Source organism: Stegostoma tigrinum, chromosome 14 (assembly GCF_030684315.1).
Source record: "Stegostoma tigrinum isolate sSteTig4 chromosome 14, sSteTig4.hap1, whole genome shotgun sequence".
In the NCBI taxonomy this organism is placed as follows: domain Eukaryota; kingdom Metazoa; phylum Chordata; class Chondrichthyes; order Orectolobiformes; family Stegostomatidae; genus Stegostoma; species Stegostoma tigrinum.
The window spans coordinates 10,788,293-10,805,994 of record NC_081367.1 but is presented as its reverse complement, the minus strand read 5'-3'; the positions used below and the strand labels follow the sequence as shown (position 1 = coordinate 10,805,994).

The window sequence follows — 17,702 nt, the reverse complement described above, 5'->3', positions numbered from 1 at the left end:
ACCTGTTAACAAATTTTTAAAAACCCTTGACAGACATGGTCAACAGTAAAGATTTCAGCATGGATTTTCTGCAGGACATCATTTTTCACTTTCTATCACTTTGATATATTATCGTTAACTCCCCCCTTCAGTTTTGCAGCCATCTGTCATTACCTTCTGTTTCTTGACCCCTGACTCACCCACCTTGGCGATTGTCAAAGGCATTTTAGCAAAGGCACTCTGTAAGCCCATGTCTACCACATCCACTACATTGCCCTTTTCTACATTTTGCGCTATTCTTCAGAAAATCCAATAAGACCAATTGAATCTGAGCTTCCTGAAATCTGTACTGGGTACTTAATTACATTCACTATAGTTCATTTTTGATGACAGGGTATCTTTCCTAATGTAGACATTAAGTCAACTGGCCAAAGTTCTCTAAATTAGTCTATCCCCCCTTTGAAGGCAGAAATTACATTTGCAATTTTGTCTTTAGGCTCTATTACTTTTCCTATTGTGTACTGATACAGGAAATGTATGTTAATACCTTTGCTATCTCCTCTTTGATTATTTGCAGATGCAGTCAATGCGAGCATCCTGTGCTGGTTATGTTCATGTAACAACTCCTTTCTTTCTATCTTAACTTTTCTAATGCCCCATTTCCTGCTACTCCTGTCATTTCCTTTTTGCCAGATTCCTCAGTGAAAATTGACGTGAAGTCTTTATTCAACAATCCTTCCAATACATATTGTCTCCAGTGGCTCGATATTATCTTTCCTCTTCTGTTGTCACTTTAGGATGTGTTATGCCATTTTAAAAAATTAGTTGGGATATTTCCATTTCCGATTTCCTCTTTGTCTTTTTAGCCTTTTTCCTGAGATTACCACTTTTCCTGTTGTCATCCACCCTGCGATTCTTTTGTATTTGCATATGTCCAAATCTCTAGGTTTATTTTTATCCTCATTCCTTTATTAATATACCTACTCATGGCTAGTGTTCACTTATTACTTTTGTGAAAAATATTTACTCAACACTTTCTTTTTGCTCCTATGAAACATTGTTGTTCTGCTTCTTTGTCAATCATATTCATCCAAAATTTTATGTTCATTCCTTCATAGTTAGCCACTTCCATTATTATTATTTCATTTATTATTTCATGGGATGTGAGTATTGCAGAAGACATTCTATTTTTTGCCCATCCCTAACTGTTCTCGAGAAAGTGTTGAGTAGCCATGCTCTTGAATGCTGTCGTCCTTACTCTACATGTATACTGACAGTGCTGTTAAGGAGAGAGTTCCAGCCTTTTGGTCCAGTGACAATGAATGAAGGGTGACACAGTTCCAAATCATTATGGTGTGTGGTTTAGAGGGGAACTTACAGGTGAAGATGCTCCCCTCATGTATCTGCAGCCCACTTTCTCAGTGGGAGAGGGTTTGGAAGCTGCTCTCAAAGGAACCACAGTAAATTGCTATAGTGCATCTTGTCAATGGTATACGCTTCTGCCACTGTGCGCTGGCACTGAGTGAGTCTGCAAGGTAACGGGTGCTAATCAAGTGAGCTACTTTTTTTCTGGATGGTGTTGAGCCATAGTAGTATTGTTGGATCTGTATTCATCCAGGGTAAGTATTCTATCTCACTCCAGACTTGTCCCTTTTAAATGGTGGATAGGTTTTGGGGAATCAGGATTCAGTTGTCCACTGCAAAATTCCTAGTTTGATTTGCCTTTGTAGCCACAGTATTGATATAGCCAGTCCAGTTCAGTTTCTGATCGCTGGTAATGCCATTGAGGCAGGTGGAAATGGCTAGATTCCACCTGTTGGAGAGGGTCATTGCCAGGCACTTATGGGGTGTGCATGTTACTTGTCGCGAAGCAGCTCAAGGCATATATTTACACAGACCAATTTTCAAGTTTAAATGATGTACAATTGTTGATCTTACAGTAGTGTCCTTGTTTGTAAACATAGCTGTGATATCATTGAGAATACTAGGGAGATGAGATGCAGTTATTGACAGATATGGGGATACAATATCTTTCAGACCAGTTAGAGCACTCTGTTTGATGCTGAGCTATGATGGAGAAACTGTGTTAGCAGATGCTTCATGCTAAGTTTGTGGTGATCTGTTGCCAGTGACAAGCCACTCGTTTTGGAATTTGAATGGTTTGTGTTTTAAAATTGGTTGTTTTTTTGTATTGGTCAGTATCTGAGCAGCTGTGAATGGTGCTGAACATTGTGAAATCATCAATGAATGTTTCCCCACTTGTGACCTTATGGTAGAGAGAAGGACTTTGTTGAGGGTGGTTTGGCCCTGTGCACTAACCTGAAGAAATCTACAGTGATGTCCTTGTGACTAAGATGATTGACCTGCAACAACCACAATCATCTTCCTTTGTTCCAGTGTGGAGTTTTCTCCTTGAATCCCATTGCCTTGGGTTTAGCAGGGCTCCTTGATGCCATGCCTGGTCAAATGCTGCTTTGATGTCAAGGTTATTCATCCTCACCTCACTGCATGAGAAAGTCTTTGTCCATGTTCGGGCCAAAGCTGTAATGAGGTCAACAGTTGAATGGCCTGGCAGAACCCAGACTGAGCATCAATAAGCAGATTATTGCTGAGTTAGTGTCACTGGGTAGCATTGTCAACTGCACCTTCCATCAATTTGCTAATGATTAATCTTAGACTGATGTGGCGGTGTTGGCTAGTTTAGATTTGACCTGCTTTTCGTGCACATTGGAGGTAGCTGCCAATGCTGTAGTTGTACAAGGATGGTTTCGTTCAGATCACGGTTGGTTCTGGAGCACAAGTCTTTGGTACAATTGCTGGAATATTGTCAGGGGTTATAGCTTTTGCAATATCCATTGCATTTAGCCATTTCTTGACATTACATAGTAGTGTGAGGGTGGAAGACTGGCATCTGTAATGCTGGGTAATCTCATATGTAGGCCGAGATGGATCTTCCACTGCATATCCATATTATATTGTGACCACTCCTCTCTCAATGTCTACAAAAGCTAACTGTCAAGTCTCTGAAGAAGGTCTGAAGACTTCTGAAGAAGGGTCCAGATCTGAAACATCAGCTTACCTGCTCCTCTGATGCTGCTTGGCCTGCTGTGTTCATCCAGCTCTACACCTTGTTATCTCAGATTCTCCAGCATCGGCAGTTCCCACGACCTCTGTCATATCCCCTCCAGTTTTTCCCATCACTTGACTAAGCAGTTAGCCTTTTGGATCAGAAATGAGTACCTTACACAATGTCTCCTTCCTCTTGCATGCTGTTTCTTGTTTAAAGTTTTGTTTGTGTGATATTTCAAGGCAAAGTAAGTTAATGGTGAGGATGACAGCTGTTTCTATCCTGTTGATCCAGTGACCTTTAAACATGGTGAGTGGAGCACAGAAGAAGACTCCTATCACCATGATTCCATCAAACTGTCAGGGCAGGTACAGCAAAGATAAATGCAGAGTAAAGATAGATGGGCTTGCATTTATACGGTGCCTTTCATGACCACAGGACATTCCAAAGGACTTTACACCCAGTGAAGTACTTTTAATCTTTGTAATGTAGGAAATGTAGCAGCCAATATGGGCACATCTAACAGCACAAGCAGCATAGTGGTAATGACCAGAAAATCAATTTTTGTGATGTCAGTTGGGGGATAAATATTGGCCAGGACACTGAGACTAACTCCCCTGCTGTTCTTCAAAATAGTGCAATGGGTCTTTTATATTCACTCAGCGCTTAAATGTGTCAGCTGGAGGAGTGACCTCCAGCAGAGTTGACCTGCCTTGACTTTTGTGCTCCAACTAAGAGCCAGGTGTTGTCTGGGGTGGACAAGGTTGGAAATCACACGACACCAGGTTATAATTTGAAAGCACAAGCTTTCCGAGCCCCGTTCCTTCTTCAGGAGTTTGTGAGAGAGGTTGTATTTTACTTTATAAGTAAAAGATCAAATGTTCACACCACTGATGAGGATGTGTTAAACAAATGTATTAATCAAAGAGCGCACAATTTATAGACAGTCAGTCAAGGTGGTGTTTTGTAAATTCCTATTTTAGAAATACAACCAGTCTGTCTGTGGACCAGAACACAAACAGATTCTAAACAACGTCTCACACCCAACAGCATTTTCTGACCTAAAATTTATCACCTCTTCTTTACACTGAAAAAACCTTTGGCTCACTCAGGGCAGTGACTTGAAAGAAATGTGGGGATTTACTTATACATGTTAATCAATTAAAACGTTCTTACTAATTAAAGATTTAACAGCATCTTATGTTTGTTTAATACATCCTCATCAGTGGTGTGACCATTTGAACGTCTGCTTATAAATTATGTGTCTGATACCACCTCTCTCACTAACACGTGAAGAAAGAGCAAGGCTTAGTAAGCTTGTGTTTTCAAATAAAGCTGTTGGACTATAACCTGTGGGTGTCATGTGATTTCTGACCTGGTCCAAGCGAGAGCAACCTCCTGGTGCTCGTCTGCATTAGACGCTTCAGGGTAGGTTCAGCACCAGGTAGCTACAAACAGAACGTCCTTCCTACCATCTGTCATGAATTCCCAGGGTTTGATGCGCCAAACATTAGCTACAGAGGTAGCTACATTTTGCACATACCAATGACGTTCCTTCACTGGGGGTATATTTGACCGAATAGTGTGAAAAGACAGACTGTCCCCCAGTTTAATATCTTCACTGAGAGATGGCACCTCTCACAGTGCAACACTCCTTCCATTTCCGGACTGGAATGTTAACGCTCACTTTTTATGCGGAGGCCATTAACATTGGTGTGTCCTAAATCTTTAAGGAAAGGTCTAAATCATTGTCTAGCAGCTTTGAATATCTGAGCTAGCGAAAAGTGCTGGTTCTTATTTCTTTTCAATGCACTGGTCTGTAAAGCTGAAAGTTGCTGCTTTATTGAGCAAACGAGATTCTTTAGACCATCATGATCTCACTGGTTGAGGTGAAGTGGTAGAGGTCATGTTTAGTGGCGCTGCAGGTGGCCTCAGTACCCAAGTAATAGGGAGGATTTCCTGTCTCTTCTAATTGTAGAATCGGGTTTGACCTGTGACGGGAACTCACCTCACAGTCCGAGCTCATAAAGTCAGGACAAAGTGAAGGAGGGGATGTTAGTGGGAATGTGGAACAGCGAGAAGTAGCGAAAGGAGGTTTAAGGGTAAGATGTCTGCACAGTAAGTGTGGTGCAGGGAAGGGAGTCATTCTATCCCTGCTGACTATGTGCCTGTCTCCTTGTCCAACAGTTCCTGCGGATGGTGGATGCCTGTGCCAGTTTCCTGATGGATGCAGTGCACCCGGATAACTGCGTGGGGATCCTGCGACTGGCTGATACTCACTCCCTGGACAGCCTGCGGAGACGTGTCCAGAACTACATCGTCCAGAACTTCCCTCAGGTACTCAACAACGAGGAGTTCCTGGAACTGCCGGCAGAGATTCTCTCAGATATCCTCAGGAGCGACGAGCTGTACGTGACTGATGAGGAGCAAGTGTTTGAGACAGTGATCCGCTGGGTACACTACCGGGAGTCGGAGAGGCTCCATCAGCTCCCCCAGGTCCTGAGGCACGTACGCCTTCCCCTACTCGACCCCTGGTACTTTGTGGAGCAAGTGGAAGGCGATGAACTTGTTCGGAAAAACCCTGATGTCTTCCATTTGTTGCAAGAAGCTAGGATGTACCACCTGTCTGGCAATGAGGTCAGCTTTTCCCTCCCACTGTTTTTGTCCTTCTTACTCTTTACTTTCAGATTGCGCTGGTCCCTTACGTTACTCACGGAAGGGAACATGGGGGAAAAAAATCACTTGCCTTTATCCAGCAATTTTCACAACCTCATTGAGCCCCAAAGCGTTTTACAGTTATTGACATTTTATCGACTAAGGAATAATATGAAACAACAGCAGTGAGAAACTCGATCAGTTCATCTGTTTCAGTGCTATTGGCTGAGGGATAAGTATTAAAACAGGAATGTACTGGAGAGAGGAATCCTTCTTCCAGACAGTGTGCTAGAATCTGTACATTGGCCTGAATGGACACAGAACCTGGTTTAATATCTGCCCAAAAAATAACACTCCTTAAGGACTACTCTACAGCATCAGCCTGGATTATGTGTCGAATATAACAGAGGGGACAGAGGCTTAAGTACAATGTGTTTTGAATTAACCTGTTCAGAGATGTTACCACACACCTCTGGAGCAGGTAGAACATGAAGCCAGGTCTTTTAGGCTAAAGGGAGGGACACTATCACTGCATCACAAGACACCTAGGCTTAAGGCTGGACTAATAATTGGATTTGGTCAGCTGGGGTGACTTAAAATGAGCTCCCCCGATGGTCCAGTTGTAAAATCGTCACCGAATGTAATGCTGAGGCAACTAAACGGACTCCATCTGAACAAATGGTGAGGGCTTATGTTTGACCTCCATACATCTTGACAAAGTGGGGTAACTGGTTCTTCCTGACCATGACCAGGTGAATTTGGCCTGGCAGTGCCCACTGGCACATGACAGTTCAGAAATGGAGTGGGCCTGAAAGTGATCACCTCCACAGTTGAGTAACCCAGTGAAACATTTGGAGAATTGTCCCTTTTGACTGGCTTGACACCAATTCTAAACTGAGTCAGCCCCGCAGAGCCTGTTAGCTTTTTCCATTGCTATAAGTGCCTGAATCATATCACCCCTTGATGAACATCCCTCAAACCCGAAGTGTATAAAGCAAATTTTCCAGTTTCATCAGTCCTTAAATCTGCAGGGAAGTTTCTACAAATCTGAGTTTCTATAACCATAAGAACTCAAGATGTAGGAGCTGAATTAGGCCTTTCTGCCCATCGAGTCTGCTCTGTCATTTGATCATGGCTGATACATTTCTCAACCCATTTTCCTGCCTTCTCCCGGTAACCCTTGATCCCCTTACTCATCAATAATCTATCTATCTCTGTATTAAATACAGTCAATGACTTGGCCTCTGTAATGTTCTGGAGTAATGAGTGCCACAGGGTCACCACCCTCTGATTGAACATATCCCTCCTTATCTCATTTCTGTAGGGTTATCCACCTTCAGACCTTTCAGCTTCCCCAGCACTTTTTCCTTAGTGATAGCCATGACAATCACCTCTGCCCCCTGACTCTCTTGAAGTTCTACTGGTGTCTTCCACCATGAGAATTGATGTAAAGTACCTCCTGATTTCCTCCGCCATTTCTCCCCATTACTACTTATACAGCCTCATTTTTCAATGGTCCAATGTTCACTTTTGCCTCTCTCTTATGATTTGTTTTTTACTAGCCAGCTTACCATCATATTTTCATCTACTCCCCCTTTATTGTTTGTTTTACTATCCTCTATCAGTTTTTAAGGGCTTCCCAATTGTCTGACTTCCCGCTAATCTTCAACACATTGCAAATGTTCTCTTTTGCTTTTATGCTGTCCCTACTTCCCTTGTCAGCTGTGGTTACCTTATCCTGCCTTAGCATGTTTCTTCTTGCCTGGGATGAATTTCTGCTGTGCCTCCTGAATTCCCCCAGAAATTCCTGCCATTACTGCTCCAAAATCATCCCTGGTAGGTTCCCCTTCCAATCAACTCTGGCCAGCACCTCCTTCAAGTCTTTGTAGTTTTCTTGACTCAACTGTAGCACCGATTCCAACTTCTCCCTCTCAAACTGTAGGTTGAATTCTATCATATTACGGTCTCTGCTCCATAGGGGTTCCTCCAACTTAAGCTCCCTAACCAAATTTGCCTCACCACACATCACCAAATCCAGAATTGCCCATTCCCAAATAGGATCTCCAAAAAGCTTCTCCAAAAAAAAATTTCATTGATATCCCATGAGCTCCTTTTCTTAGGATTTGCTACCAACTCGATTTTCCCAGACCATCTGCCTGCTGAAATCCCCCATGATCACTGTATTAGTGCCTTTCACACATGCCTTTTCTATTTGCTGATTTACTTTCTTCCCCACATCCTGACTACTGCGAGAAGGCCTGTACGCTGTTCCCATTAGGGTCCTTTTTCCTTTGCAGTTCCTCAGCTCTACCCGCACAGATTCTACGCCTTTGAATTCTACATTACCCTCTTGCAATTAATTTATTTTCATTTCTTACTAAAGTAACACTGCTGCCCCTGTCACCCCCTGTCCATCTGCCTGTCCTTTCAGCAGGATATGTATCCGTGGCTATTTACTTCCCGGCCCTGAGCCCTATCAGACCTGACAATTTCAATCTACACTACCAGCTCATTTACCTCATTTTGTATGCTGCATGCATTTAAATGCAACGCCCTCATTGTGTTCACGGACTGCCTTGTCATAATTTCCTACGTACCAGCTGTGCCTGGAGTTAGATTCCTGACACTTTCCTTACTCTCTGTCTTTTTACTTGTTCTGGACCCTTTAATAACCTCCCCTCCCTGAACTTATTCCATAATTTTCCATTCAACTGAACTCACCACCCCTCCCCCCAAAACTATTTTAGTTAAAGCCCTATCCACAGCCCTAGTTATGTGATTCACCAGGACACTTGTCCCAAAATGATGCAAGTAAAGCCCATCCCACTGGAACTCCCTCCTTTCCCAGTACTGGTGCTAATGTCCCATGAATTTAAACCCATTTCTCCCACACCGTTCTTTGAAGCCACATGTTTACTTTTCCAATATTGTTGACCCTGTCCCAATGAACTCATGGCTCAGGTAGGATTCTGGAGATTATTACTTTTTTTGGTTCTGCTTTTTAATTTAATCCCTAGCTGCTCATATATCCTCAGCAGAAACTCTTTCCTTTTTCTACATAAATGGCTGGTACCTCTGTGGACCATGACAGTTGGATCTTGCCCCTCCCACTCCCAAGTTCCTCCACAGCCCAGATGAGATATCCTGAATCCGGGTACTCGGCAGGCAACACAGCCTTCAGGAATCTCAATCCTGGCCACAGAGAACAGTATCTATCCCCTGACTATGTTATCCCTGATTATAACTACATTTCTTTTTTCTCCCCCCTCTTGAATGGTAGCATGGTGCAATGTTCAATTTCCTCATCCTCCCTACACATCCCTCTCGCTCTCATCCACACAGGGAGCAAGAATCTCAAACTTGTTAGACAAGCTCAAGGGCTAGGGTTCTTTTGTCACTATTGGATCCCTCTGCCTGCCTCACTTGTCGTCACACCCTCCTGACCCTCGCCACTGACGCATTTCGAGGTAGTTATCTGACAGGTCCAGGTAAGTCTCGCCACCACCCCTCACCGCACCCCCCCCCACCCCCCCCGATATGTTGCCATGTTTGAAGCACAGGGTCCAGTTCAGCAACCCTGAGCCAGAGTTCGTCCCACAACCAGCACTTGCTACAGGCTTGGTCACTACAAACACAATGTGGTTCACAGCTCCCACACTGTGTAGATCACTACACACCCTCTGGCCCTCATCTATACTTTCTTTATTTAGTTCTTAGTTTTATTTTTTTAAATTCCTGCTGGTCTTTTAGTTTTGAAATTGTAAATATTTCGCCTATATGCCTTCAAGCTGAAAGTAACTTATAATAGATAACCAAATTAATTGCAATTGCCAGCCAATGAACCTCAGCTCCAATGGAGAGTCATCTAGACGTGAAACATTAGCTTGCTCTCTCTCTGTGCATGCTGTCTGACCTGCTGTGATCTCCAGCTTTTGTTGTTTTTCAATGAGCTTAACGGCTGTACTGTGATGCCACTCTTTCTTTAGAGCTGGGCCCATGATTGTGGGCTTCAATTTATACTGTAAAAAGACCTTGCAAATGTAGAATAAGTACCTCTTTCCCTCTGCAGCCAATTCTTGAACTATACACTCATGCAGGCTGTGTTTCACTCCAGATATGATCTCTTGTTCCTGATAGTGTGCTGCTTACTGTTTTGAGATTAATATGAATTAGTGCATTCTAGATGCATGAATTGAATTTTAATTCCACCAGCAGCTGCAGTGGGTTCGAATCGCTGTGCCTCAGCACTGCGTGCCCAGTGCCTTAGCACTGCGTGCCCAGTGCCTTTACTATTCTGCCACCATCACCACCATGCAGTGTGATCAGGAATCATAGACTGAAAAATCACAGTGGGTGCAAGTCCAGATTCCCCAGATCAGTTCCTGACAGATGAAGTTTTCTGCTGGAAATGCACATGCATTAAATTGCAAACTGACTTCTGAGTTCGGGTCACCTCACTACCAGAAGGACGTGGATACTTTGGACAGGGCGTCGAGAGGGTTTACCAGGATGTTGCCTGGCCTGGAGTGTTATAGGATAAACTCGGATTGTTTTTATTGGAAACACAGAGACTGAGGGGTGACCTGATAGAAGTCTACAAAGTTATGACAGGCATATGCTGGGTGGGTAGACAAAGGCTTTTTCCCAGGGTGGAAAGGTCAACCACAAGAGGGCGAGGTGAGAGGGGGAAGTTCAGGAGAGACGTGTGTGGAAAATTTTTCACACAGAGGGTGGTGGAAACAAGCACATTAGCAACATTTAAGTCTTGTGATAGACACATGAGTGGGAGGTGAACAGAGGAATAGAAACCACGTAGGGCAATAATTAGTGAATCTAGATAAGGATAGGAATAGACTCAGGCTTGGAGGGTCAAAGGGCCTGTCCATTTGTTGTATTTTTCTTTGTTCGTTGAATTAATATCAATATATTGGCCAAAGCTTTTGCTTTCATCAGTGACTTGACATTTGGAAGGATTCTTGGTCTAAACTTTCTGGTACTCCATTTAGATTTTCAATCACGTCTTGCTTCCAGTAACTAGCTTTTAATATCCACTTGTCTGAACTCAGTAATTGACTTGTTAATTGAGGATTTACACCTTTTCCATTTTGATTGTATGTTGTCACCTGACACATGATATTCACTTGCTCACAAACTGCTGTGAGCTGTTACTATCCAGAACGCACCTTCAGGAAAGCTGGGAGGAAGCTTGTTAAAATAAAATCAGAGCTGAACTAACATCACAGCTGCTTGAGGCTTGACAGGAAGGACTGTGTCCAACCTAAACAAGCCTGTGCACTCAAGAGCCTGGTCAGCACGATGAAATGAGAATGAAAAGTTACCGAGTTGGGGACCACAAAATAACTGCACAAAGGAGAAGTGAGTGAGAATAGGAAATCTGGAGAGAGAAAGAGTGAGACAATGACACAAAGGAATAAACTGAAAGAAAGTGCAATGAGAAAAGAAATCGGAGAATATGTGAGGCAGAGGGAAAAAATGGAAGCAGAGTGAGAAAGTGATGGGTCTGAAGAGGGCTCACTGGACCCAAAATGCTAACTCTGCTTTCATTCGACAGAGCTGCTACAATTTTCCAGTAGTTTCTATTTTTGTTTCAGATTTCTAGCATCCGCAGTTCTAGGTTTCATATTAAGAAAGTGGGGTAATTAACGATGAAATAGGTGATGGTGCTACAGCCTGCGCCCTAAGAGGTCAGTCCAACGATCTTCCAAAAGCCAGCCTCTGGGCTTCATCTTAATAACTGCACCACGACACTGAGGCCCCCTGCAAACTGTAGATGACGTGTTTGCATAAACCATCGCCATCGTGATTCTAATGAGCTTGAGCCAGTGATATGTTAGTAAAGATGTATTGTTGGCTTATCTTCCTTCATAGCACGCGGGTGGGTGCTTCTGACAAGATCAGCATTTACTGCCCACCTCTAATTGACCCTTGGGCTGAGTGACTTTGTTTGGCCATTTCAGAGTGTCTGGAATAACACGTAGGCCAGACCAGATAGGGAATGATGATTTCCTCTCCGAGTGCAAGGACGGAGTTTTGCAAAGTCAATGACAATTACATGTCCATTGTTATTGACACTCACTTTATATTCTACTGTGATGAATTGAACTTAAATTCCATGAATTGCAATGGAATTTGAGTTCATATGCATTAGACTGAACCTTGTCACTATATCATGACAGAAAGTTCACTGAGACTACATGTAAATGACACCTTTAGTGATATTTTTAATTAACCTGTCCAAACGTGTTATGGAACACCTCTGGAGCAGATGGGACTTGGACCCTGGCTTCCTGGCCCAGAGGTAGTAGGGACACTACAATGGCACAGTAAGACTCCAATTGACATCTTTTTAGTTATTTTAATCATCAGCAGAGATGTTATTACCTACCTCAGGAGCAGGTAGGATTAGAACCCATGCCTCCTGGTTCATGGTGCTGTACCATAAAAACCTACAATTACTTTGCATACTTGCTGTTAGGAGGTCCCTTACTGTCAGAGAAAAATCTAACTCAACGTGTGAGAAATCACAAGTGTAGCTGAACTGAGTCATGTTCGATTTTTGCTCAGTTGCTGCCGCTGCCTTTCTTAACTTATTTTTATGCTATAGTTTTAGTTCCTGTCTTTAAAATCTCTCTGAGACTTTTTTACTTTGCCATGATGAGCTCATGATCTCACATTTTCCATTATCTTTGAACTAATTCATCCCTTTGTAACTGTGGCAACTCTTAATTCCACTAAGAAAATTTTCAGCTTGTGTCAAGCAATCCTAACAATACTTAGTGCTTATGTCAAGTTATCCTGACTAAATTACGTCGTGCACATACATCTAAATAGCTGTGGAAGTAAGTTAAGGGTTGCAGGTTAGAATCATTGTGGACCTGGGAAGCTAGTTTGAACATATATGGTGAACAGCCCTCTTATATTTTGATAAATATTGCACAAGGGTCCTGAGAAATGCATAGGACATATCAAAATTGCCCCAATGTTAGATGCGCCTGAAAATAAAGATCAATTCTCAAAAGCCAAAACACTGATACGTATTGAGAGCAGAATCTCAAGGCCGGAAATTGGTTATGATTGAAACAAAATTGCATCCTAAAACCGAAGATAATATGTGTCAGTTTATTTCCTTATATGTATGCAATAGTGTGATAGAAAGAGAAAGAAAATTACAGGAAAATAGACGATGTACAACAAATGGAAATGAGAGCTCAAAGAACATAATGCATCACTTTTAGTGCAACTGCAAATTACTTATTAATTGAGCATTCATCTCCATTCCTATGTTTTGGTGTGCAAAACATTTAGTGGTAGTAAGTGTTGTTAACAGAGCTCAGTTCAATAACCATATCCAACAAGAAATTTATTTTCACTGAAACGTCACCATACTCCTTCTCCCGTGCTGTGTGTGTGAAGAAATTTGTCAAGACTCAGAGCTTTTACAGCCTTTAGCTGTGTCAACGTTTGTAGCTAAATCAAAAAGCTGTTCAGAACTGGAAGAGGAATTATAAAGAGGCAGCGGAGCTTCCAACAGCACGGGGGCAAGCCTGGGGATCCACGTTACTCCTGATGCATTGCAGGAGCCAACCACTGTGAGCAGGAACATGGCCTGCACAAAATGTGAGCTGAAAACCAGAGCCTGAGGGGCAAAATGGAGCAGTGGGACAGAGTTGTGTCCTTGTGTTTAAATAAGTCCCAGCACAGGCCAGTGATGCTCTTAAACCATTTGTTCAGTGCTCCTGTGGATGCTGGCCCTCACTCATCATTAGACCTCCCTCAGGTAGGGTATCCCTGCTTTGGCTTTTGGCCACAGTATGTATTCAGCAGACTCCATTTTGTATTCCTGATATCAGTGGGTCAATCAATATCTGGCTGCACGGGTTATTTAGGACATTGAGCTATAGATTTTAAACTATCCAAATTTGGGTAATTCAAAACTGCACCTGCGGTAAAAAGAAAACCAGTAATATTTCAAAATGGGCAAAACCTTAAAAAAACCCTCAAAACCAATGAGGCCTCAAACCAGTTAGTCCAGCCAACAAGGTTTCAAAACAGTACTCTAAAGGCCTAAGAACAAAGACTGTAGAAGTTTTTCATTATCATGACTGCCATATCAGCAGGTCATGCTGTTCAACCACATAAATATTGACAGAATATAGATTGTAGTCTGTGATACTGACAAGGAGAAGTCTCAAAATAAGTAAAGCTTCAAAAACAACATAGCCTTAAATACAGCAGGGACCTGAAAAGGCCTCTGGTTAGGTCTCAAGCCTCAAAATCAGCAAGCCCTCAAAAATAACAGGATATCTTAACTTGAACAGAGAAACAAAAGTTAACATTTGAGGTCCAATGACCCTTCTTTGGAAGTGGCTCGTCAAATTCGAAAGAAGGGTCACTGGACCCAAAACATCGACTCTTATTCTCCCCACAGATTCTGCCAGACCTGCTGAGTTTCTCCAGCTGTTCCTGTTTTTGTTTCAGATTTCCAGCATCCGCAGCATCATTGTTTTCTTATTTTAACAACAGGAAGCCCTCAAAACATGGCCGTGAAACAAACACTGTGCAGAGCCAGTCACAGAAATGTACAGAGAATCACAGAAAAATCCAGAGTAAGAATTCCTACAACAATTGCTGGAAAGAGCATCAGGCAGGTAGAGAGAGAGAGAGAGAGTCAGTCAGAAGAAGGTTAAGGTACAGATGTAGCAAGACCGTACTGAACACATCTCGTGCAATGGGACTTCACAATCGCTTAAATTATTGACCAATACAAGCTGTTTAAGACGTTTTTCTCCCAGCCCCATCTCTGGCTCCATCTCTAGTTGCTGATAATTGATGCGGATGGACATAGTTCCTCTTTTTGATGGAAATGCTTTATTATACACAATGCCGTTTCCTAGCTGCAGGGTGCACTATCGTCGATATTGCAGCAGAGAAATACTTTTGTTTTTCAAGTCCTTGCATGTGTCTTGTGTTAGCTGTGGTGGCAATGGTGATAGGACAGCATTTATTTTGCATTTTTAACTAAGACACTTCAAAGCAGGGGATTTAGACACAGCATGATTAAAGAAGGAACATTTAAGATGATTAGAACCTAAAGCATGGTGAACAAGCTAGATAGTAAAGGGGATCTGAAAGACAAGAGGCGAAGACCATTCCAGAGTTTAGGACCACAGCATTGCCCAAAAAGTGGGACAAAGGTAGCAAGGGATCCACAAAAGGCCAAAACTGACGGAATACAGATTTTCTCTTCTTTGGTACTCCCTTGGCAATCAAGGGTGCTGTTCTTCCATTCCTGAGTTGTGGATGACTAAACAGTGCAATACTGGATCCACACATCATGCCACAGGTGGGACAGTTGGTCCTTGCTGAAGCAGGAAGAGTGGAACACTTGGGTTTTTGTACCTTCCACCCCATATTGTTTTAGCTTGTTCTCCATCTGGGCCCCTCAGAGGCGTTGAAGTGCTTCCTCTGTCCTCCGAAGTAATTGCATGCTGTGAAGGAGCTGGGAATAGAAGTCTTGTGTCAGGCATGAGGATAATGTGATCTATTCAGGGCAGCTGACTGATTTTAACCAGTGCCTCAATGCTCAAGATATTGCACAGAGACAGGACACTGATACTGGAGCCCCAATTCTGCCAGGTGATCTGCAGGATTTTACTGAAATACCTCAAGGGAGTTAGAATCATAGAATCTCCTCAGTGCAATCCGTCCCAAGGGATATTTAACTAATTGCTGTCCCACCTAATCTGCACATCTTTGGACTGTGGAAGGAAACCCACATAGACATGGGGAAAACATGCAAACTCCACACATTCCACCTGACGGTGGAGTTGATCCCGGGTCCCTGGTACTGTGAGGCAGCATTTCTAACCATTGAGCCACTGTGCCACCTGGGTTGAGCTCTACAGATTTCTAAGACAGTGTGGGACTTGGGGAGTTACAGAGATAGGGAGGCACTAGGCTATTGAGGGATTCAAAAACAAACACACAAAATCTATAGGTCTGGCAACACCTGTGGACAGAGAAAAACAGGGTTAATCTTTTGTTTCAATCTGACTCTACTTCAGAATTGGTGGGAATGATAGAAAATATATTTGACAATTTTAAGTATGAGGAATTGCTGTACAACAGGAGCCAATCCATTCCGCCAGTACAGCAGTGATGGATGAGAGGACTTAGTCAGAGTTCAGAAGTGGTCAAAAGATGGAGGAGCTGAAGCTTACAGAGAGTTTTAGGTGTGAGGGGAACATTGGAATGGTCAGCAGTAGTGAGGTTAAAGGTAAGTGGTTTGGTTCCACTATTTGGATGTTTCTGGGATTAACTGTTTTACAGACATGCAACTGTATTAGGAAGGTTATCTTTACCTAAGAGTAATTATATGGTCTGACTTGGATAGGTGTCGACGAAGTTCCCTTTATTTGCATCATACAACATTCAGTGAGGCAGTACATCTCTCTCTGGTGTAGACTTGCTGCCTTCTTCTCAGAGTCCACAGTCAATAGTGTAGCACTACTTTTAGCCCTAGGTTGTGTGTTGAAGTTTCTGGAGTGGAACATGAACTCACACCTTCTGTCTCAGAGGCAGAGCCATGATCCTCACATGAGGCCAATTCTAATGCCAGTACTTGAAGCTATTTAGTGATGAGCTCGGGGATTGAAGTGAAGCCTTTGTAAGACAGAAGTATAGAAAATAGGTGCAGGAGTAGGACTTTCAGCCCTTTGAGCCTACACTACCTTTCAACAGCATCATAGTTGATCATGCGATCTTAGAATCCCATTCCCGCCCTCTTCCCCCATACCCCTTGACTCCTTGAGCTGCACATCCAGCTCTCTCTTGAATGTACCTGACAAACTGGCCCCAACAGCTTCCTGTGGGAGAGAATTTCACAGGTTCACAACTGTCTGAGTGAAGGAATTCTTCCTCATCTCAGTTCTGAATGGCTCAGCCCTTGTGCTGAGACAGCAGCCCCTTGATCTGGACTTCCCAACACTGGGAACATTCTTCTTCCTGCATCCAGCCTGTCCAGTCCCATCAGGATTTTATATGTTTCTATGAGAACCCCCCGCCCCCACTCATTCTTCTAAATTCCAGCGAAAACAAGACCAGTCAAACCAGTCTTCCTCATATGTCAGTACTGCCATCCCAGGAATCAGTCTGGTGAACATTTGCTGGACTCCCTCAGTAGCAAGAGTGTCCTTCCTCAGACCAGGAGACTGAAACTGCACACAATAATCAAGCTGTGGTCTCTCCAAAATGGAGAGTGAAGAGGCTAATTTCTATCCTGTTTCATGGTAACCTGGGTCTGAACAAAGGAAAACGTATATCTGTTTTAACTCTTGGCCGTTTCTCTCACTGGTTGCAGATTATCTCAGAGAGGACGAAACCCAGAATGCAGGAGTTCCAGTCAGAGGTCTTCATGATAATTGGCGGCTGCACCAAGGATGAGAAGTTCGTGTCAGAGGTGACCTGTTTAGACCCACTCCGACGAAGCCGCCTGGAGGTGGCCAAGCTGCCCATCACTGAGCTGGAAGTAGAGAGTGAGAACAAGAAGTGGGTGGAGTTTGCCTGCATCACATTTCGGAATGAAGTTTACATCTCAGGTGAGTCGTGAGCTTAGAACCACATGCTCATCGCTCCCTGCTGGGATGATCCTTTGCATTTGCTTATTCTGCCCTCACCAAGGTAAGCCGTGGGGAACAGTCACTTTGCATTTCCAACATTTTCAAATCTGTGACCAACCTCAGTGCAGGTCAGTACAGGATTAGATGGGATAGTGTAGCTGGAGCTTCACTCTGTGTCTAAGCAGGCCTTTCCCTTGGAGTGTTTTTTTTTAATTCACTTGTAGAGATATAGGCATCACTGGCCAAGCCAGCATTAATTGCCCATCCATAGTGCCCAGAGTGCAGTTAAGAGTGAACCACATTGCTGAGAGTGTGGAGTCACGTGTAGGCCAGACCAGTTAGGGATGGCAAATTTCCTTCCC

At 43.2% G+C, this 17,702-nt stretch overlaps 1 protein-coding gene across 1 annotated transcript in view; it reads left to right on the top strand.

Annotated features, from left to right (window-relative positions):
- klhl6 (kelch-like family member 6) overlaps positions 1-17,702 on the top strand; it is a 51,429-nt gene that overhangs the window by 16,440 nt on the left and 17,287 nt on the right. The window contains exons 3-4 of the mRNA XM_048542323.2: positions 5,234-5,683; positions 17,082-17,319. Coding sequence (XP_048398280.1) covers positions 5,234-5,683; positions 17,082-17,319 — 688 coding nt within the window. The remainder of the gene's footprint in view (positions 1-5,233; positions 5,684-17,081; positions 17,320-17,702) is intronic.